This window comes from Branchiostoma floridae, chromosome 15, assembly GCF_000003815.2.
Source record: "Branchiostoma floridae strain S238N-H82 chromosome 15, Bfl_VNyyK, whole genome shotgun sequence".
Classification (NCBI taxonomy): Eukaryota; Metazoa; Chordata; class Leptocardii; order Amphioxiformes; family Branchiostomatidae; genus Branchiostoma; species Branchiostoma floridae.
This window is the reverse complement of record NC_049993.1, coordinates 10,197,285-10,221,302: the sequence shown is the minus strand read 5'-3', so window position 1 is coordinate 10,221,302 and position 24,018 is coordinate 10,197,285. Positions and strand designations below refer to the sequence as shown.

At 40.2% G+C, this 24,018-nt stretch overlaps 1 protein-coding gene across 4 annotated transcripts in view; it reads left to right on the top strand.

Moving 5' to 3' along the window:
- The window catches only part of LOC118431372 (ribonucleoprotein PTB-binding 1-like), a 58,670-nt gene that overhangs the window by 14,139 nt on the left and 20,513 nt on the right, over nt 1–24,018 (top strand). For all 4 annotated transcript variants that reach the window (XM_035842508.1, XM_035842509.1, XM_035842510.1 and 1 more), the window contains exons 2-6: nt 9,467–9,533; nt 20,379–20,848; nt 21,370–21,561; nt 22,068–22,221; nt 23,118–23,233. In XM_035842508.1, the coding sequence (XP_035698401.1) occupies nt 9,467–9,533; nt 20,379–20,848; nt 21,370–21,561; nt 22,068–22,221; nt 23,118–23,233 (999 nt within the window). The remainder of the gene's footprint in view (nt 1–9,466; nt 9,534–20,378; nt 20,849–21,369; nt 21,562–22,067; nt 22,222–23,117; nt 23,234–24,018) is intronic.

Genomic DNA, 24,018 nt, shown 5'->3' with positions numbered 1-24,018 from the left:
TAAAAACAGGGACCTCGGCTTGTTTGAAAGCATGCCGACATTTTAAACTCTGCCCCGACAATCATGTGTAAAACTGTACTAGGTGCGGGTGTTTACCTTCGGGTTGGTTCTGTGTCAGTGAACCACTAGACCTATGACCCAATTTCTGTCAGCACAAAACGCTCCCATGTAAATACAATGCCACACCTGATCCTAGTTGTTTTCTTTGTAATTGTTTACCCCTATAGCCTATGTATAGGATATGGGCTTACACTGTTACAGGGATGGTTGGTTAGGTCCCCTTGTTGCATTGGCTTGGTGCATGATATACTTAATTTTCTTGCCTGAAGTTGGCACTTTTAAAACTTTTAAAAATCCAAAAGTTGCAGCACGTTGTCAGGGTGCGTAGTTTATTTGAGGTTATTGTACAGACTGCAGTGTTCTCACCAGGAATTTTTCACAGCGTCGGGCAGGGGTCCGGGGGCCGCCGAAGGCCCCCGGCGGGGTCCAGGGGCAGAGCCCCGGTGGGGGGACCCAGGGGGGCGAAGCCCCCCCCGGAAGCTCTTGCATTTTAGGCTATTCAGAAGGCATATTGTATCAGTTTTTAGGGGCATATATACGATAATTGTAGCAGTTTGACGTAACGATACTTTGAGTCAAAGCATCAAAGACAACTAAAAACTCATAAACAACATACTTTACTCAGCTCAACAGTACTTTAATAAATATTGTCCGGTTTGCCACCAACTTTATCTAGATAAACAACTTTGACAGTCTCTGTTTTCATCGTATTTTTTTTCATCGTAAACAGAACAAAACACGCAGAAACATGTGCTCGGCACGGCCCGGGGCCGGGGAATCCCCGGCCGACTTTCAAGTTCGCGATCGGCGGACGAATAATGCGTTCACATAAGAGGTGTTGGACGTAAAAACAACAAGAATACCTTTGCTTCCTTTTGATATGAGTTTTGGGCCCGCAAAATCTCCAAAACGGCAGAAATTTTCGGGGTAAAATACGGTAAAATTTGCTCCAAAAATGGCGGTCGCTGCTGTTGTTTATCCTAAAGTCTTTGCCTAAACCAATGAGATCGCTAGTTTCCCCTGACGTCACAGAGACGCATCAGATCTCGCGAGAATTTTTTGCGAGATTTTACGATGTTTTCGCCGCCATTACCGCTAGCTGTTTGCATGCATGCAGGCACGATGTTTTTCGTCATTTCTCAACGCAAATTTCTCGATCTTTGGAAGGTTTTAGATGATTTACAAGTATACTGCAACATAAAAGGGAATATATACAAGTGCTAGTTTTGTGCAAGTCCAAGAAGCGTTTCTTGCCGTTCCGATTTTGACCGGACTTGAACCGAAACTTTTTACAAGTTTTGTGCCGGTTCTCTGTTTACAGTACAGAACGCACGCCGCGCAAGGGGCGGTCCTGGATGGGGGCTGCGAGATAGCGGTACGTGGGGTGCTGTAAAACACCTCCCTTCGAGCTGAAACTTCCTGAAACAGCGGAGGCGCGTGCTTGGCACGTGCTTTCGTATTTTTAGTACGGTATTTTTCCAGTTTTCCCCCATTTTTTGGCCGCTACGCTGGGTGAAAATACAGCGTAGCGGGCTTTTTACAGCGTCATTTTTCCAGCCCACAGCGTATCGGCCCGCTATGCTGAAAAGGCCTGGTGAGAACACTGACAGATAAATGAAAAAAAGGACCTAAAATAGACTAAGGTGATGCTACAGTTCTAGGAAGGATGCAAAAACTATACAAATTACAAATGTTGTTTTCGTGTACAACATTTCTTCTACTCTGACTCAGACTGAATATGACTCATTTTTCAAAACTTAGAGAGAAATGAAGGAGAGAATCTTTGTCTTTGTTTATACATGTAGAATAGCATAAACATATCACTGCATTTATGTCATACCTCAACACTTAAGAGCAAATGTCTGTAAGGATCAAACAATGGTGGCAAAGGTCAAAAAATAGATTTGGCTCATATTTTGCACAGTGATAGTACTTGGTCCACAACCCCTCAAAATAGCTTTCTTTTAGATCAAAACTCCTTGTTGCCATGGTAACGGGCAAACAAAGTTTTCTGGCCATTTTCCCCAATTTTCGCATCTCAAAAACACAGAAATCAGCATATTTTACGGCACTGTCTCGGCAACACCTTTAAACCTATCATCAAAACAAAACAAAATCTGAATAGATCAACATTTTGGCTTTTTAAAAATTGTTGTGAAATTTCCAAAGTCGTACATTTTAGTTCTTGGGCAGCCTGAAAACAGTGCAATGTTTCAAGCTTCAAAAAAATTTGATTTTTGGCCCAACTTTGTAACGCTATAAGTGCCAAGCTGGTAATTTTTTTGGCTTGAAATTTGTACCATATATAGATCATTAAAATATCTATCAAATGCATTGTTGCAAAGTTTGGCGTCTTGTTTGGTTGTCACGTGACTGTCCCTGAAAGTAGGCCACTTTTTGTGTTTGGCGAAAATTGTGAACTTTAGCCATGTTCAAAGTACGCTACATGACGAAGTAAATATATTTCTAAATCAACCTCTTATCAAATGTGGATCTATGTATTGCCTATCAAATAAATGCTTGTAGAGTTTCGGGTCATGACGTTCAGTCACGTGGTTGTCCCTGAAAGTAGGCCATTTTTTTGCATTCGACGAAAATTGTGAATTTTAGCCATGTTCAACGTACGCTACGTGACGAAGTAAACAAGGATTCTTATTCAACTTCTGATCAAATGTACATCTATGTATTGTCTATCAAATAAATGCTTGTAGAGTTTCGGGTCATGACGTTCAGTCACGTGGTTGTCCCTGAAAGTAGGCCATTTTTTGCATTTGACAAAAATTGTGACCTTTAGCCATGTTCAACGTACGCTAGATTGCGAAGCAAAATAAAATTCTGATTCAACTTCCTGTCAAATGTAAATCTATGTATTGCCTATCAAATGAATACTTGTAGAAAAGTAGGTCATGAAGTAAAGTCACGTGGTTGTCCTTGAAAGTAGGCCACTTTTTTCATTGGACGAAGATTGTGAATTTTCAAAGTACGCTACGTATACCCTGGTATCCAACTGTATTATAGTTCCCGAGTCTCTTTTGTCCTCTTCGCAGATACATAATTCACTCGTTCTCATTGAAATGTAAAAAATGGCCTTATTGACTACATCATTTAGGTATAAGCGGATGTCCCTAGGGACACTTAAAAGTGGGCAGCTTTTTTACACCAGGTCAAATAGAAAGCTTAGAAAGCTTCGAACAATGGTAACGTTCGTTACAGTCATTTCTGTACAACATTTTGTAAGCAAGGTGGGATACAAATGGCAGTCAACAACCCTTCCTTGTTTCTTTAGAAAGCCAGAAAAACTGTGCAGCGTCACTAAAACGGTCATTTCTTGTCTTATACGTGGATAATATAACCGTGGCAACCATCAAACTGGTGGTGGTAACGTTTGTTACCGAATTTGGCAACAGGAATAACCCACCTTACACAGCCTCCAAGATCAGTGACAGTACCGATCTGGCGTTATCGGGCAAAGGGCCTGCTCAGCTGGTTTCATCTACCGAACAATTATTCTGGGAACTGAATTGTTACATTTTTTGGCTACTATTTGAATTCTTCGTTTGTTCTCAAGCGACAACCATTTTTTACGGGGGTGAAATTCCACCCGTGGCTAAGATAATCTTCCAAGCCATCAACCAAAATGAATCTTTTGGAAAACATTCCAGGGATTGTGGAAAAATTAGGGAACCTGTGATTTTGTCTAAAATTTGCTGCAAATCAAGTCGCAAAAGCAGGCGACAGCATTTTTACATTTAAATGAGAACGAGCCATTTGCGAAGAGGACAGAAGAGACTCGGGAGCTATAATATAGCTGGATACCAGGCTATACTACGTGACGAAATTAAGAAGAATTCTGATTAAACTTCTGGTCAAATGTACATCTTTGTATTCTTAATTTTCTTTCTTCGAATAAATGCTTGTCGAGTTTCGGGTCATGACATTTAGTCACATGGTTGTCCCTGAAGCCAGGTCACTTTATGTGCTCGACAAAAATTGTGAATTTTAGCGCATTATAGAACATAGCTGAATTTAAAACGACATCTTAGTTACATTATCAAAAATTGATATTTACAATTATAACAGAGTCATCGCTTAAGTAAGCTTTAATTTAACACTGTAAGCCCATTATCAGTCATTGTAGTACCAATATGATATGCAATGGACATTGACAATGTTAAAAGCAAGAAACTGTTCAAGAGGCATCTTCTCCAAAGTAACAGAACCTCCTAACAGCATTTAGCTAACTATCTGCCCTACTTTAGGGAGCAACTGCACCGCAAAGAAAGACGACCCCAAGCCTTACTAACACTCATTCAACAGACAATGTTAAGGGCTACACATAATCAGAGTCAGTGCCAGTAAAGTATTTCAGTTCCCCAATTCAACAGATTTTACTACAGCCATAAATGGCGATTTCTGGCCAAAAGCAAAATTTGACCTACTTTCAGGGACAACCACGTGACTAAAAGTCATGATCTGAAACTCTGCAAGCATTCATCTGATAGACAATACCTAGATGTACATTTGACTTGAAGTTGAATAAGAATTCTTGTTCACTTTGACACCCAGCGTACTTTGATCAAAGCTAGAATTCACAATTTTCGTCAAATGCAAAAAATGGCCTACTTTCAGGGACAACCACGTGACTGAACGTCATGATCCGAAACTTTGCAAGCATTTATTTGATAGACAATACATAGATGTACATTTGACTAGAAGTTGAATAAGAATCCTTGTTTACTTCGTCACGTAGCGTACGTTGAACATGGCTAAAATTCACAATTTTCGTCAAATGCAAAAAATGGCCTACTTTCAGGGACAACCACGTGACTAAACGTCATGACCCGAAACTCTACAAGCATTTATTTGATAGGCAATACATAGATCCACATTTGATAAGAAGTTGATTTAGAAATATATTTTACTTCGTCATGTAGCGTACTTTGAACATGGCTAAAGTTCACAATTTTCGCCAAACACAAAAAGTGGCCTACTTTCAGGGACAGTCACGTGACAACCAAACAAGACGCCAAACTTTGCAACAATGCATTTGATAGATATTTTAATGATCTATATATGGTACAAATTTCAAGCCAAAAAAATTACCAGCTTGGCACTTATAGCGTTACAAAGTTGGGCCAAAAATCAAATTTTTTTGAAGCTTGAAACATTGCACTGTTTTCAGGCTGCCCAAGAACTAAAATGTACGACTTTGGAAATTTCACAACAATTTTTAAAAAGCCAAAATGTTGATCTATTCAGATTTTGTTTTGTTTTGATGATAGGTTTAAAGGTGTTGCCGAGACAGTGCCGTAAAATATGCTGATTTCTGTGTTTTTGAGATGCGAAAATTGGGGAAAATGGCCAGAAAACTTTGTTTGCCCGTTACCATGGCAACAAGGAGTTTTGATCTAAAAGAAAGCTATTTTGAGGGGTTGTGGACCAAGTACTATCACTGTGCAAAATATGAGCCAAATCTATTTTTTGACCTTTGCCACCATTGTTTGATCCTTACAGACATTTGCTCTTAAATGTTCATATTCTACGGAAAAAAGAATAACTAGCCATGGAATATGACCACTTTTTGGTGGATGCTCCTATGATTTTTCCTACAGACACAGATAATAAAGAATCCTGTTATATACTTGTGGCCACCTGTCAACGTGAACTAGGTTTTATTGGGGCTCCTCTTCTTGGATAGTTGTGACTGTACAGTCTACTACTACTAGTACTAGTCGAAAATGTCTATCTATCTGCCAGTGCACAATACAACATGTGTACTTCAAACACAGGATAGACTACATGTACTTTGTGTGGGAATTAGGCCACTCCAACTGACATGTGATAGCGCAGTGTACTTTTCCCACCACTTGTCTTCTTCCTGTGCTTCTTTAACAATAAAAGCAAGGCCACAACTCTGGGTTGTGCATTTGGAATGTAAAATGTGCCTTCCAATATTATCATGTTAACTTGTGGCCATACTAGCTGTCTTATTTTCTTGTTTCTCAACAGGCCTCAAAATACCTTTGCACTGGTGCAGGCAACATTGAAAATTACTTGCACCAGACAAATTTTACCTGCACCACTCTGAATTTAAGAAGTATGGATCATACTGAAATTGTTGAGGAACCATTGCTATGTTTTTCTTCTTTTTCATACTTAATAGGTCATAACAGTCAATGCAGATAATAATCCACATACACCTACTGTATTGTGTATAAAACCCAGTACATGGACCAGTGCAGGTTAGGTACAGGTAGAAATACCAGAAATACCTGCACAGCTCCAATTCCGAGCCCTGTTAAAACATTTGAACTATGGAAAATTTGTCACAAAGACAAGAGGCCCAAATGTGCCCCCTCAATTATCACTTAAACAAATGGATGGTTTTATGTACAGTAATTAAGTAGGTGTGGTCATCATTTGTCCAATTAGATACGGCCATTATTATGCAATGATTGACAAGACAAACATACCATGTTCATGGTTTGTGAGTTGGAGAATGACATGTATGCTTCAAAATTTATAGCTTTTATGCATCTCCTTTTTTTATGTATTTGATTGTTTGTCTAATGGCAAGTTGTTTTTCTATAATCTCTCAATTCCCAACTCTTAAGTTTCAAGACTTTATTTGATGTTTTTACTTGTTGTTTTTTTGATAGAGACTAAACAGTTGTATGTAGTAAATGATAATCTTCATGTAGACTACTGTAAATGCATTCAAGTTTGCAGGGATTTAATTTCGCGGTAGCAGGAAAAAGGAGTTTTCACCATTATTTTAAGCAAGGAGGTTATTTGTGATATAACCTCCTTGTTTTAAGTTTGCTGTAGCACCATGCACTGTTGTCTCTTATTGCCATGGAAAAATGTTCGCGGTGGATTTAAGTTCACGGTGAAGTGACCACCGCGAAAACTGCGAACATTAAACCATCACGAAAGTTTCTGCACTTACAGTATTTGGTTGTTTCTCCTCTCTCTACTCCATGATAACCAAATGACACACTTGCCTGGATAATTGATTGGAGTGTGACAGAACCTATTACATGGTCTGGGGTTTCCAGATGCCTTCACACACCACCTCCACACTGTTGGTACTGTCATATCAAGTGCTTAGGGGGACATTGGGCTATACCAATTCATTTCTTTGGTTTGCGTTCTCAAACATTGTAAGAAGGTAGTCAAATATCAGACTGGAGACAAAGTATGACACATGTAAGAAAGGAGTGGAAAGAAACAACATGCCGACACCCGGGATCGAACTCGGGCCGGCAGATCACAAACCAAGCTAAGTGCTAACCACTAGGCTACAAAAGGCTGACCAGACCGCCGAAAAAATGCAGGCTCTAAAATGGACGGCTATGAGAGAGGCCAGCAATCAGCGACCCAGTACAAAAAGAAATGGCCAGCAAAAGTGCCAAAAAAGTCCATAGAGAGCCTGCTATGGAGGCTACCGATTGGTATGGTTGTTTGGAGCTACTTGAACCCCCTACTGTTACATACGTTTTTGTCAGCTGGTAGTGCATGGAATTGCTACTGTAACAGCTCACAAATTTATCCAAGAACTAGTGTCACCCTTTACTCTTCTTGGTACGTGTGTTGGGTTTCTTCAACCTGTTCTTTTACCGGTAGAAGAAGGGAGGAATCATCAAGTTTACTCCACAGGGCTTAGAATACTTTTTGTGCATACCTGCACTGGTGCAGGTAACATTGAAAACTACCTGTACTAGACAAATTTTACCTGCACCACTTTGAGTTTAACTTTAGGAAGTATGGATCATATCAAAATTGTTCAGGAACTTTTGCTATTTTTTCTTTTATGTTCTATAGTTGGTAACAATCAATGCAGCTAAGAACAAGCCACATACACCTACATTCATAATACATTTATGTACAAAGGACCAGTACATGGACCAGTGCAGGTTGGGTTCAGGTAGACACCAGAAATACCTGCACATCTTCAATTTTACCTGCACAAACCTGTATATGCAGGTAGTATTTCTAGACCTGCTCCACTGCACTGGTCCTCAGATTTTGTTTTCATTATGGTTTTCCAGTCAAAAAGCCACACCAATTTAACTTGTTGGTTCTAGACTAAAGATATGCTAATCTGTTGTGACAATGGTAATATTTTGAAAACAATTGTTATTGTTGAGGAGTGAGTGGGTGTGTGGGGGTGGATGGAGGTGTGTATCTTTTTTATTTTGTCTCGAGTGGTCATGCATGGTATAAAACTTTAGTTTCAAAACCTTGGAGAAATAACATTGAAAACTAGTAGAATCAATGTTCTATTATAGAGGATTTTGGTTAAGAAACTAGAGGAAATGTTATAATTTCTCACATGACCCACAGTCTTGAAGTTGAATTAGTAATTCTCAAGTTTTGCGCAATCGGAGAAATTTCTTTTTTGTAACCAAGACGAAAAACACCCACATTTCAGTGCAAAACATGCCAGAAGTTGAAAAAAATTTGGTAACATAAAAAGGTAACAACATCAATTCCAACATCTAAATCTTGTATTTCTTTAGATATTAATCTGCAGTGCACACGAAGCGTGTTTGAATTATTCAAAATTGGTAACTTGCAAGCAAGGAGGCTTGATTTTTAACCTTGGTCCATGCAATACAACTCTGAAGCCTGCCAATACGCGTAAAATATATGATGGTTACTTTTCAGGAACATCCGTATGAGCCATTATTCCAACCCAGGTATAGTTTAAAATCTCGTACGGACATCATCTACCATATCTTTCTGACAGAAAGCACTTTTACCATGAAAATGAGATGTAAACCAGCATTAAGGATGGAAGATTTTTTCTATCAGCTTATTTTACCCCAAGGGCAACTCTTGTCAAAAAGCTTTTTGTGTTGATAGACTGCATGTCTGTGATAACAACTTCAGTGGAACTTGTAAAATGTTTAGTTTAGGTACTCAACAGAATTAAGGGCCAAAATCAACATACATGTACCAGGGCTCGAAATGCTTTTTCTCCATACCTGCACTGGTACAGGTAACATTGAAAATTACCTGCACCAGACAGATTTTACCTGCACCACTCTGAACTTAAGAATTATAAATCATATACTAAAATTGTTCAGGAACCATGCATTGCTATTTTTTTTCATACTTTATCAATGCAGCTTATAACAATCCATACACACCTACATCATAGGACATTAATGTATCAAACCCAGTACATGCACAAGTGCAGGTTAGGTGCAGGTAGACACCAGGAATACCTGCACAGCTCCAATTTTACCTGCACATACCTGCATATGCAGATGGTATTTCAAGCCCTGTGTACAAAGAAGAAAGGGGGAAGTTTCTCAAAGAAGTTGTACTTGCATCATTCTGTATTTCTGCAAAGGAGTAAACAAAATTGTGTTAATGATTTTTTCTTTTTCATTTCCAGGATATCCAGTCCATGCTGGCAGACTATGGTGTGCAACATGTTCATTTAGACAAGGCCACAGGAACAGGTAAGTTCTCATGATATTTAAAGGGGCATTCCACTCCAGAAGGGAGTCTTGTTTTCCAATGAATAATGTGTCAATGAATACATAATCAGCCGAATTTTGTGGAATTCACCTTGGGATGAATTACGTGATGTGTGCTTTATAAAACAATAATGACACTCACTAAACCCATGCAGACCCTACCCATGCATTCCCTATACGCATAGACACTTTGTTTATTTACATATTTTTGGAATAAATGAGGTACGCTGAGCATACCGAGAAGGCAAATTGCTCATAAGATAGCAAAGAATACAAGAACAAGACGAAATTTCTTAGCGAACCTGAAATTAGCTTGGTAACCTTACCTAAAAGTTCTGCATTGTATTCAGCCATAGGATTAATTCAATTAGAGGGTACTTGGGGAGTTTAGTAGAAGACTGAAATCCCGTTCAGAGTTTCTGTCTATAAAATCTACCAGATCGCAGTCTCTACTCTGACATATACATATAGTTCGTGGTCGGTTCCTATAAGCATAGAATGAACGCTGATCAAGGTCTTCCATCCTTCTAATTGGACCCAGACCGTTGTACTATTATAGACTGGGCTGTTATATGTATATGAACCGCTGGAGATGTTATGAGACCATAACCGATTTGAAATGGGGCCATCCGATTGGTTGGCGTTCTCTAGCTATGTGATGAATCTAGAACACAACATGGTGTATCCATATCACCTGAGGTACCAGCCCAACCGCGGGAAGAATCGCCCGACGGCCGACCCGCGGGAGGGCTGGGACCGAGGGTGATGCGGAGTACACCATAACATATATTTTATTTATGTCATACCCACCTGAGAAAATACCTATTTCGAATCGAAATGCACCAGAAGTTGAGAAAATGTTGTGTCCTCGAACAAAAGATTGTAACAACAGCAATTCTAACGTCCGAATCCGGTATTCGAATTTTTTCAACCGTGCCGTATCGGCCCCTTCGAAATAGTTGGATTTACTCGAAGGAAGCCTGTGTGATACAACTTTTGAACCTGTGTGATACGGAAAGTTATCACACGGTCCGGAACACCCGTATCGAACGTTTTCACGTCACAGGTATGTCATAATGTTTTTTAATGACCTTAGCCCACTGCTATTGCAGGAATTTTAGTTGCAAAGGTAACTTGAGCCCAACACAAGGGGACTGAAAACTAAGCAGATATTAGTGGGCAAGATTCTTGCCAAACTGCCCCTGCAGTTTCAGGGCAAGCTACTAGGGGGCCAATTGTACTTACCCCACTTCCAACTTGCATTATTATTAGAGGGTACGTGTCACAAAATTCAAAACCAAGTGTCGAGGAGTTAGACAAACAAAAAATAAAAAGGCCAACTGCAGTGTCAAGGTAAACCACCAGGAGGCCCAAAATTTGACATGACCGTCAGAAAAACACTACCAACCCATGTACCAAATATCATCGCAATAGCATGTTGCATTCTGGAGATATATGTGCAAGAAACAACCACCCACCCCCCCACACACACGTGCTACTGAAAACCTTAACCTCCATTTTCTTGGAAGTGACTAAAACCAATGTTTAATTTTGATGTCTATCATATAGACTGTCTCATGAATACATGTATGTGTTGATACATATATGTGTTTATCTTAAGTGGTATAACTGTTACTCTGCTGCTTGGTGCGAGAACTGACAAGGTTTTTGCAGGGAAGAGTTTCTTTCCCAACGACAAGAAAGTTTTGGTTACCATTAATTAAGGTGTGTTCTTTCATCCTTCAAATATTTCCAAGCTGAAAGGCAAAGTGTAATGCGAAGAGCTTAGAAAACTATGGCTTTGCGCTATTTACTGACTCTAATTGTCTGTTGGTTGTCGTCATGTACGGAGTGTAGCGCCCTCCCAGAAAGCTGCCAGGCTGAAAACGATGCTTCTGACATGAAGTTATCCGTTACATGCCGTCATGGTCAGTTTACGACGATTCCGGAAGGTATACCAGCGAATACAAGTCGACTGGACGTCTCATACAACCACATCAGAAACCCGACCAAAATCCCTCCGCTAGTGAAGCTCTTCATCCTCAGTATGAAGTACAACGGTATGGAGACCTTTCTGTGGATGTCGCTCGGTAACGTGCCATCCTTGATATTTCTCACGCTCTCTTATAACCAACTCACACACGTCAAGTTAAACGTGGTCATCCAATACCTTCCCAACCTTCTGTATGTCTACTTGAAGGGCAACAAGCTGAGATCGTTTTCTGCACTTGAGCTGGGATTGCCCCAAGTTCATGGTTTGGATATTGACAACAACCCTCTACACTGTGACTGTGCGATGTCGATGAGCTGGTTGGCCACAGAGGCAAAGTGCCTACAAGACTGCAACAAGAAGTCCAGCAAGAAGTCAGAGGTCTGCTGTTGTAGGAAGTGCCGGGCTTGCTTCAGTGGCACTGATATGGTCGAGTACCGATGTTCCAGTCCAAACGGATTTCGTTGTCGAATGTGTCGGGACTTCTGACGGAGTGCGATGCTCAAACGTTCCCTCCCTCAACGACCAATCAAAATGCTACAGAATTCAGAAGTGTCACCCGTCCTTTACACACAGACCCGGTCACCGTTGCAGCTATTGTAAGTACCGTTACAGGTACTGTAACCACTGTTACACCTACTGTGACAGCTACAATTGACCAACTTGCACCAGCGCACATCACAAACCCCCCGTCCTGAAAGTCTTGGCGTACTCACTGGCCATTCCCCTCATCTTGTTCTTGATTTTCAAAATCGTCAGAAGCTTACGCTGTCCTAACTCTGCAGACCACTCTGAATCTGATGCCTCATCGGATGGGAACGACATCGCAATGCGACGGATAGCTCCTCCCGCGACGAGCGACACCTAGTGGAGAACCTACAATGTACACCATATCCAGTTGCTTGAGTAACTATTTTTTGGCGTAACCTACAATGTAGTTTGTTCGTTGCGCAGGGCTGGTTTGTCCTAGCGATTGTGCAGTTTTGTTGTATCTTATAGTAGCCCCCCTTTTGAGAAACACACCAGTCATATGTAAAACTGCAGTATACGTAGCTTGGAAACATTCCTCTACTTATAGTAACAAATGCTTACTAGTACCTGCCCAAAAGAGACTGAACTGTGGTTGTCTTTAAAAAAGAATATTGACAATTGAACTGATAAATGATTGGGGAGTCAAATTCTTCAAGTATCGTGTAGCATTGTACTTGCCATGCTTTGTATTTACTGTGTCTGCTAGTCAAAAATAGTGTCTCAGTTTAATATATTTAGAGACAGCACAATTAAGTACATAATTATCATTATTTGAATTTTTTTTGCATTATCAGCATTTCTTGGTTGGTTAATAGGCTTAAAATTGATTGTCATTGAATGTAATTAAAATGTATTGTTGATATAAGTCAAGAAGGGATAATGCAGGAATTTACATGATTTTTGACGTACATGTACAATGATGTATACATTAAACTGCAATGAAGACAGATGTACATTTTCTACATGTGATAGTACCGTGTATCATGTTTCACATTATACATTCTTCTCTTGTTATGAATGTACATTGTGTATACAATGTAACTTCTACATGTATCTTTTGTACAAAATGAAGAATAGGACATTCTATTTTAAATGACTAAAAATCAGGAGCCGCATACAGTTTCAGAAACGAACTTGATATCGGATGTAGAGACAACTTGATAGATGACGGCGTTTAGCGGACACTCAGACTGTGCTTGCGGAGACAATCCTGGCTGTGATAACAACGTTATAACGGGTTGTTACGGATAATGGCAGGTTTAGACATGTAGGTTTTATGTCTGCTACGTTAGACAGCGGCTTTCATACAGCTTGTGCAACCGGTGCCAGGCCAGTACAATATAGTTGTTTGTTCATCATCATTATCTCTATCAGGGCTCCAAGTACCGCATGTGTATGCAGGTTAGTGCAGGTAGAAATGGAGCTGTGCAGGTATATCTGGTGTCTACCTGCACCTAACATGTACTGGTCTCTGTACTGGGTTTTATACATAACTGTCCTATGGTGTAGGTGCATGCGGATTGTTATTAGCTGTTACCATCTATTTAAAATCACGGTCCTGAACAATTTTAGTATGATCCATACTTCCTAAATTCAGAGTAGTGCTGGTAAAATTTGTCTGGTGCAGGCAATTTTCAACGTTACCTGCACCAGTGCAGGTATGCAGAAAAAGGTATTTCAAAGTCCTGTGACTCCTGTCTGTAAACAAGACCGTAGTGGTACAGCACGACAAAAGATACAGAAACTGGAAGTTCTGCCGCATTACAAGGGGGCACAAATCAACCTTGACCTTTGACCTTGTCATTTGACCTTGACCTCTGGTGCATGTCTGGCACTGCAGCAGAACTTCCATGTTTTGTATGTAATTTATTGTAATGCCCTGGACAAATTAAACGGTGTCAATTAGTTTGGTTACACTTGTAGCTTTTGAGATACATGCTTGGACTGTAGCAGCAGTTTTTGTTTTTTTTACCTTTTCTAAAAACTTAAAGGTTTTGTTTTTGGTAGAATTTGTTAGTCAGGTGTTTGTAGTAGTGTTTGTGACAGGTTTAGCAGCATTATCTCAAAAGATAATGGATGGATTGATAACTTACGAAAATGGACTTATGATCATAGACATGATTAGATGTTGGGCCCCCTAGTGGTTTACCTAGGTACTGTATCAGAACTTGGGTTTTTTATATCTCTTGTTTTGCAAAACCAGGACATTGAATCTGTGTTGGCTACAGCAGAAAAGGCATAGATCAGAAAACGGAACTGAAAATAGGAAGATTATTTTGTGGTGAGAACAAAGTGGTTTTCTAGCACTCCCTCTGGGGAGGGGAATTATCTACTTAACACTGTAGATTGCTTTATTTTCCTGGGAGGAAAAAAAGAAGGGTTTTGCATTGTTTTAAAGGCAACCTAATTAGAGCGATAGAAATAAAATAACCTGGATAATGCAATCCGTATAAATTTGCGATCTAAGTTGCACTATATTCCCACATTTACATCATTATTTCATACTTAGAACTTGATTAAAAACAGTGCACAAACAAGCCGTGCTAAGAATTCCTAAATAATGTAACCCACAAAAATTAGACTTGGCATCGGATACTTGCTCCTTGAATGTTGGTATGGAATGGAATATGGTGTTGCTCCATCATATTACCTAGAGAAGTGAAAAAAATGGTCTCGGGCTAATATAGGTTGCCTTTAAGTTTGGAGTCGAAACAACTTGCTTGATTCCAGAACAACAAAAAACTAGAGTGATTTAGTGATAGAGAGGTCAATGGGAAGACTCAGCGCTAACTTGAACCATCGTGAATATTTCCAGATCTACAGTAAGCCAATAGATCCCAGGTGCAGCACACTAATGGATAAAGTGACATGAGAGGAAGAGGGGGAGGGGGAGAAGTCAGGACATGAAATCATCTCTGCTTTTCATGTTTGTAAGTCAAAAGTAGAAGTCTGACTTTTTAGATCGATTAGGCAAAAGATCCCCATCTAGTTCAACTCTAAGTGTTCCCTTACATTTAGCAGCTTGAAAACAAACAAATCACTGGGAGGAAACTTGAATTACTGCATGTACATTACCAAGTCCCTTCACTAATTTCAACATTTGGCAAAATTCGCCGAAAAAGTAAAATGTCTTTCTGTTAAATGTCTTGAAATTGTACTCCGTCAGGAATCAGACTCTGTTGCCATGCTCATACTCCATTTCAGCATCTTCAGATTTCAATCCATACAAGGAATTTATTTTGACATAACTTAAAGAATTATTAATTTTTTTTATTTTTTGCCATTTTTGACCAAAAATGTATGTTCAAGTTCTTGAAAAAGCTTTAACTGATCTAGAATTTGGTATTCGGATAGCTTTAGCTCTACGAATGGAAAATGGGTCACGTAGACCAGTCCATTTTGTATGGTCGGGAGTGCTTTGGAAGAGTCCATTCTGGTGCATGTGTCTGTGGGGGGGAATTCAAAAATCCATTTTTGCGAGGATGTTTTGGGGTAGGTCAATGTCTGCAAAAGGTTGATTTGAAACACTACATTTTTGTATTAGGATGGAGATGGATGGAAATATGCTGTATTTGCTCAAGAGCAAATGTTGCCTTTCTAGTTCTTTCTTTTTTTTTCAATCTGAGAAACAGCAGATTGATTTTTTATGGCCTAATTCTTCCCTGTTCTGGGGGGATTCGGCAGCGGGCTTTCAACAATTTAAAAATGTTCTAACGAGCTATTTCAACTCCATCCAAGATTTGTTCTTTCTTCCTGTGGAGAAGACTGAATCCATCCGGAGGGAAATCATGGCTAGGGTTACTGAGACCCTTTGGTCTGTTCCTTCCTCATTTAACAAACTCAACAACTCCCCAGAGATAGCCAGGAAACTGACAGAAGATACAAGGAATCTATTCTGACAAAGACGAAAGACTTAGGATCATGGAAAAGATGAGAACTTGAAATGTACCAAGAGACAAATAAAACAAAACGCACGAGAAATTATGAGAGGAAAGACACTATGTGGAGTTATAAGTGGTGGGTACCACAATATTTTTTGTGCAATTTATGGCAATTATATTTGCCCATTTTGCAGCTGCAATGGCCTTCGTCTGATTTACAGTATGCTCAATTTTTTTCTCAAACAGAAGAAAATTTATGCGCACTTTGTGCAATTTATGGCATATATTTGTCCATTTTGCGGGTGTTTTGTATGATTTCCTGCATGCTCAATTTTTTTTCCTAAACCAAAGAAAATCTATGCGCGCTTATGTCATCCATATAATCCAATCAACATAGGCTTATGAATGAAACATGCATGTGCATGTGAGTGGAGTGGTGTGTCAATTATACCAGGAAAGAGTTTCAGCAAATAACATTAGTGTACATTACTGCAGGGATTATCCAATAGATATTACATTAAGGTAGAGAGGCTGTGGAGGAGATGGTATCAGGAGGGGTAAACTGAAGGGTCGTGTCTTAACGAAGATGAACGATTCTGAACAAGCGCTCGACATATAGCCAGCGTCACGCAGAGGGGTAATAGCTTGCCCCGAGTCTGCAAATGCTAAAGGGCAGGCACCACATTGACTGAGACCTGTCCAGTGCACGAAAAACCTGCTTGCACACTTGCAATTCTTCTCCAGAAGAAAGTCACAAGGGTCATCTTTATCCTTAAAAAAAATCAGGGTATCCAGCAGCTCAATCTACAAGGAATGCTTGCTCTTTGAATGAAGTAACCTATGATGCCAGGATTTTCCTGGTTTAACCCCTAGGACCCAACAACTGAAATCCGTCCTTACATCAACTAAACTGCTGAAATTCTGACCAAAATGAGAAACCGTAGACCCTACTAGTACCTGTTCCTTCAAAACCAAAAAGTCTTCAGGTTGTGCGTGTTGTGTGTGTGTTTTTTTTGTGTGTGTGTGCGGGTTTTTTTTGTGTGTGTGCGTGTGTGTGAAATTCTGTTATAATTTTCTTTGGGCTATCATGATGTCATTCTCAATCTATAGTGCCAATGTCGCTCTTTCTTTGAACCCCGTTTTAAATGAGTCACTGTAAAGTCACATTTTGATATGGTTCAAATGGCTGAGATGATCTAAGTATATTACGGTTCCTTTTAATGCTTTACGCCTCCACACGGCTTGCTCTCTCATTTCTAGACATGGCCTTGAAGTTCAGAGCTCAATTGAAAACATGTTGTACATTGTGTGACCTTTATCAAGTTTATGTCCTGTCAGTTTGCGTTCTTCCATACGACTGTGACTGTTCCAGTGCATAAGTCTATTATTGGCCCTGTACAGTTTGCAAAGTTCTTATTGTGACCTACTGAAAATGGAGGTGATTGTTTTGCGTCCGGCTGATGAATCGGGAAATATCTCAAAAACCACTGGATTGGGATGGTTTTTGGTAAATGTGTAGGTGGGGTGGTCAATTTTGGACGTCCTGGTGGTTGACCTTGGTACTGCAGCAGCATTTTTTCACATATCATTGGTTCAGAATGTGCTGTGGTGTTGATTATCAGTTGGTAGATAGCAGTTTACATAAGGATGAAGTGGTGTAAGTTTTGACCTCCTGGCAGGTTACTGTGGATCTGCAGGGTTGTTTTGTGTGTGTATCTCTTCGATTATCATACCAACCTCTGAATAGATATTTTGCACATCTGTAAATTTTGTTTGAGAACTTGAACTAGTGCCATCATTTTGTCAGCCTGTCTTTGACTGTCTTCCTCCAAGTACAATTAATCATTAGCATAAGAGTACTGGTACTTGAGTAAGCGAAAATTTACGAAACAAAAATGCAGACATAACGGGAACTGAAGTCAGTCAGTCACTGTATATGTAGTCCATTCTGAATTGTGAAAGTTGGACTTTGATAAGAATGAAGTTTCAGGTATTGGGCTGTTAAACTACATGTATGTGTGTTGATATGAAAAGTTGTTTGCAAAATGTGACTTGACAGCAAGGAAATGGAATGGAATTCTCTGTGTCACACAGTAGGAAAATAATAAGTGCCACCTCTAAAACATAAAACAAGGTTTTTTGCAGCAATACGGCTGACTTCTCGAGTTATGCTATTTACAAATACCCCAAAACATAAATCGCTTGCCAAAGGTAAAAACTAAGACTTCACATGTAGCTAAGCCTGCATCATAAAAGTAGAGTTAGTACATATAGATTTTGCCAAATTGGATTTAACATCCCCGGGGAATGGAAATTGTCCCAGTAATGACTAATTGGTCTTGTTGGAAATGCAAGGTTCAAAAGTTCAAGGAACCTTCCAGGGAATAAATGGGTTTTCCTGCCACCTCTGACATGTTATAGCCTTCAGGTGGGGAGAGGGCATAAGAAATACATCAGAAGACAGAGTTCATGAACATGTGTTTCAACAGGGGTGCCTAAGTAGTCAGATATGAGTTTTAAAGAATGCATAGGAATATTAGTAATTTTATGGACCAATGCCAGGGTTGTGTGACATGAGGGGCAATAAAAGATGGCGACTTCGAAGTTCGAGATTTACCTTTCTTTCTTTGCTATACATGTATATACTAGTAGGCATTTTTCCATCCTCGTGAACTTCGAAAACCTCATGTCAGGGTAATTTGGGTTTTACTTCTACTAGTTCTAGCCACGCACTGGTCCTACAGATTAGTAAGTATTGCGTATTTAGCAAAACTCATGTGTAAAATTTGTATGAATTCTATAAGATTTGTATGTTTCTGAGGCCACATTATCTTAACTTTATGGATGACATCCTCTGGAGACCCCAAAACTAATACACGAGGGAGAAAAGTTAAAAATCCTGCAAAAACAAATGCTGCTAAACCACAGGACTAAAACATCCAGTCCATTCTTTCCCAGGCTTTGTCTGTCTTGTAAGAGACAATTGTCGCCATTTCAATATTGTTTTTATTGCCATTTTCAATGATTTTGTCTAAAGAGGCAGGGCTCGAAATACCTTTTTCTGCATACCTGCACTGGTGCAGGTAACATTGAAAATTACCTGCACCAGACAAATTTTACCTGTACCACTCTGAATATAGGAAGTATGGATTATACTAAAATTGTTCAGGAAGCATTGCTATTTTTCTTTTATACTTAATAGGTGGTAACATTCAATGCAGCTAATAGCAATCCATATATAGGACATTTATGTATAACACCCAGTACATGGACAAGTGCAGGTTAGGTGCAGGTAGATACAGAAATACCTGCACAGCTCCAATTTTACCTGCACTAACGTGCATATGCAGGTAGTATTTCGAGCCCTGAAAGAGGGAAACAAGGACACTGTGGCCCCATGCCCTGAGTGTTCAGGAATACTAATGAGGCATCAAGAGCAGAAATACTGATGCAAATATATGTATTACCGTAGACATCCACCAGGAGGCCAATTACTGAACTTCACCTTCGGTTTCCCAACCCCCATTTGTGCAAATTACTGTACATGTAAACCAAATATAAAGATATGCTGTGGACAGACACATATAGAGGCCCTATAAGTATAACATATTAAACTTCTTGGCAAAGGCTTATATAATAAAACAAAAAGACTTCATGCACATTGCAAATTTCCAACAGTCGAGCACACAGGCGAGTTTGATTTTTTTACGAATTGAACTATTGAGCTGCAAAATACTGTCAGAGTTGGAACACTGATATTGAATGTAAATACAGCCCTTGTAAGTTGTATGATATAAATCAACAAATATTTACCAATTACTGTATGGTATGACGCATGAGGCCGTTACTGAAGTAAGGAAAGATGATTTATTCATGTACCAAATTGATTTACCCTGTTGGGAAATGGGTTTAAGGGTTCCATTTCCAGGTAATTGCCAGATTTTTTTTATCGGATGGACAAATTGAAGTGAAGGGAAATAGGCCTGTAGTATATTGGGTATCTTGTCTGTTCAGATAGGCCTTGAGCATTGCGCCCCCTAGTGAAAGTCTGTCAAACTGCATATTTGTGGACCCAAACCTATATACCACTTTTTTGCAAGAGCTACATGTACATGTATATTAAATAAATCAAAGTACAGCTGATCCAGAACACAAGATATAAAAACTGGAAGTTCCACTGCAGTGCCGTACAAAGCGGCCATGTGGCTTAAAAATTTGATAACCTACAGGTTTTGTCACCACTTGTAGCAACACAGCAAATACAGTATATTCTGTTTACCACTAAACACACAAATTTAACCCCAATACAAAATAAATCATCTTCATCATCTGGACATGCTGGTTGTACTGACATAATACAGAATAACTGATAATGGTATATAATTATTTTTTATTAATGATAATTCCATTTTCTTTTCCCTCCAGCCCAAGTGACAGTCCAAAATGGTGACCAGGCTGGCACCGCCATCCTCAAACTGCACCATTCCTCCTACAAGGACCGGCAGATCTCCGTCACGCTGGCGCCCAACGATTCGCTCCTCTGCATCGCCAACCTCCCGCAGCTGTACGCGCTGGAACAGCTGCAGGAGCTGGCCAGACCGTTCGGGATCCTAGAACGCTGTTTCCTGCTGCGCAGCGACAGAACTGGACTCAGTAAGGGCTACGGGTTTGTGGAATACACCAAGAAGGAGTCCGCCCTCCAGGCCAAGATTCAGCTCACAGGCAGGAGAATAGGGACCAGGATTCTGTGCTGTGACATCATGGATCCAGACTTGCTCACCCACGACAGTCTCCATTCAAAGTGCTTACTGGTGGAGAAACTCCCCATGGACTTCCGAGACACCAGCCAGCTCAGTAGGATATTTAGCCAGCTCTACCCACCCATGTTTTGCCAGGTTAGTGGAAATTATACATAAATCATGCAAATTTGGGTCTCATTTACATAATTTATGAGGAATCGCTATAATGGCCTTTTTCCTAAGACTTCCATACTTTGAACAACTTGTGTTACATTATTTCGATAGAAAAGATGATGAATGAATACAGTTTATGCAAATGAGAATCTTATTTCCATAATTTATTAGAAAAATCTATAATATTTTATTCAACAATGTTGATATCATCTGATACCATCCCAATAAAAATGTGACCTCAAAAGCTGTGATCGTAAAACGGTATTACAAATACTGTAAATGCATTTAAGTTCACAGGGATTTGATTTCGCGGTAGCGGGAAAAGGACTTTTCGCAGTGGTTTTAAGTTTGCGGTAGCACCATGCACTGTACATGTAGTCTCTTTATACTGCCATGAAAAAATGTTTGCGGTGGGGCCACCGCTAAAACCGCAAACATTAAACCACCACGAAAATTTCTGCATTTACAGTATTTCAGGAGTTACAGTAATCCATGCCTTCCAGATTTCCGTGGGACCAAATGGACAGTCGCGAGGGTTCGCCGTCCTCGAGTTCGAGCTGCCGGAACAGGCGGAGATTGTGCAACAGGAAACCAACGGTCATCCCCTACAGGACGTCCACCTCAGGGTGGCCTTCTGTCCGCCTGGACACAACGGGCCGGGGCTGATGTCTGTCATGGCCACCGCCCTCAGTTCTGTAAGTGGAGACTTGTAGTTATAAAAGAGTGATAGTGTTAATATTACTAGCTGGGTATGACACCCCTAGACATGTACAGTGATTCAGTATGTACACATAATAGAATACAATACGGTGTATTCCGTATCAAGTGAGGTACCAGCCCGATCGCAGGTTGGATCACTTGCTAGCCAGACGGTGACCCTACTTGCAGGAGGGCTGGGACTGAGGGTGATATATCTATGTCATAGACTCATATCCAACTGAAAAGCAAATGTTTCAATACAAAAAAGCACCAGAAGTTTAGAAAATTTGGTGTCCTTGAAGATAACAAATTGTATTCACATCAATTTCAACATCCAAATCTGGTATTCAAATGTTTTATGTATACTTCATTAAAATTATTCTATGTGAGCCTGTGTGATTCAAGTAGAAGCCAGTGTGATACCAGTCCACCAGATCTAGAGTGTGTATGGAATGTTAGGCATTATGTTTTATACATCTTGTGTTGATCCATACACATCCAGGTTGGTCCTGGTAAGAACGGCCTTCTCCCCGACCCCAACCCAGCGCAGCTGCTCAACACACCACCTACACAGGTGCAGCTGCAGCTGTTAGCCAACCAGCTGCTGGGGCTGCAGAACCCTGCAGGGAAGGACGCAGCTGCAGGTGTCAGACATGGTCAGTTGTTCGCCTTGTAGTGCCTAGTGGCATCTAGTCTAGATTTGTGTCTGCAAGTGTCAGACATGGTCAGTTGTTGTTTACCAGGTGGCACATACATGTAGATCAACAAGTTACTTATTTTTGTAGGGTATAGTTTTGCAGGGAGGGTTTGCTAGTCCTTTGCTTTTTACCTGCTTGATGCATCTCCTTGAACACAGGACACCCATTTTACGTCTTTTCTGAAAGACAGGTGCAGTCCCAACCAAGAATTTTTTCCCAGAATTTGAACAGGTATCTGCAATAGATATCTCTTTGATAGGAACAAGTTGAGCTACAGGGACATCCATAATGTACAGGGCTGGGAGTTCATATGATGTGCTTTTGCGCTCCCAAACTTGCACCTAATTTTTGACTGAGGGTGAACATCAGATATCAAAACTGGAAGTTCTGCTGTTACATGAAAGCCACTAGGAGACTCAATACTACTGTAAATTGACCAAATAGCAGATACTCAAACAACTAGTAGATATGATTCTACTTTACATTCTGATTCAGTGACACTTACAAAACTGAAGAAAGATAGTGGATGCTACCTGAAACGTCTGACCGTTTCCAAAATCATGTTCAGTTATTTGAGCAACTGCTTTTTGGTGTATATTGTTACCTGGATGTCTAACCCTTATCAAGGTAGTGCTAGTATTGAACTTGTACTTTATTTTGAAGCATCTACCCATGTACCAAATGTCATGCATATCCAACCACACCTTGCTTTTTCTCTCTCTCTATCTTGCCCTCTCTCTATCCCTTGTACTTTCTCTAGGTCTCTTGCTCTCCACTCACAAACATAATTCTTCAAGCATATCAGTTTTGTTTTGTACTAATGTGTTGTTGTTGTTGTTGTTGTTTATCTGCAGGACTTCTTGGAACGACCCCAGGACTGCCCATGGGTCTGCCCAGCGTCCACCCGACCGTCATGGCCACCCTGATCACGCTGAACCAACAACTGAACGCAGCGAGGGGCGGACCTCAGGTAGGGGTCAACACACACACACACACACACACCACACACACACACCACACACACACACCACACACACACACCACACACACACACACACACACACACACACCCTCATCACGCTGAACCAACAACTGAACGCAGCGAGGGGCGGACCTCAGGTAGGGGTCAACACACACACACATAGGTCTAACGTACATGTAACTACAATTAATTTTGAAGTTAGTAGTTGTGTATGTTATGCCCAGTGTCCAATTTTTCTGTGTAATTTTGTCACTCCTGGAAGAGTAGCTGTTGTAGTTATAAGCTGTCAACAGCTATAGGAGTCAATAAAACAATAAAGAATAAACAACAATAAACTAACTTCAAATGTTCTGAAATAAGATATCAAATCATCTCAATAGATGGCACCAAATTATAGCAGGCATTCTGGAAGTAGCAGAGACTGGAGGTGTCAATTAGTGCCAGTCGGAGGCATTGTTGCCAAAAATTGCGAATTCTTGTTGATGCAAAATGGCGCAATGTGTCACAGAATGCAAATCTCTTTTTGCTAAATTTTTCATCATTTTATTATTTCTTTTTTTTTTTAATTCAGTAGCAACACTGCCATTTCTTGTAGGGGAGACGCAGGCCAAGCCTTGGCACATTGAAATGTGTACATAAAGGCACAGAAAGACAGTGCCAATAACTCAACTTTCTGAAAATACTGGCATACAAACTTACCCTCATATGAAAGCCCATCATCTCAGCTGTGATAAAATCCCACTGTCATTAGAAATCATACGGCATAATTGCAG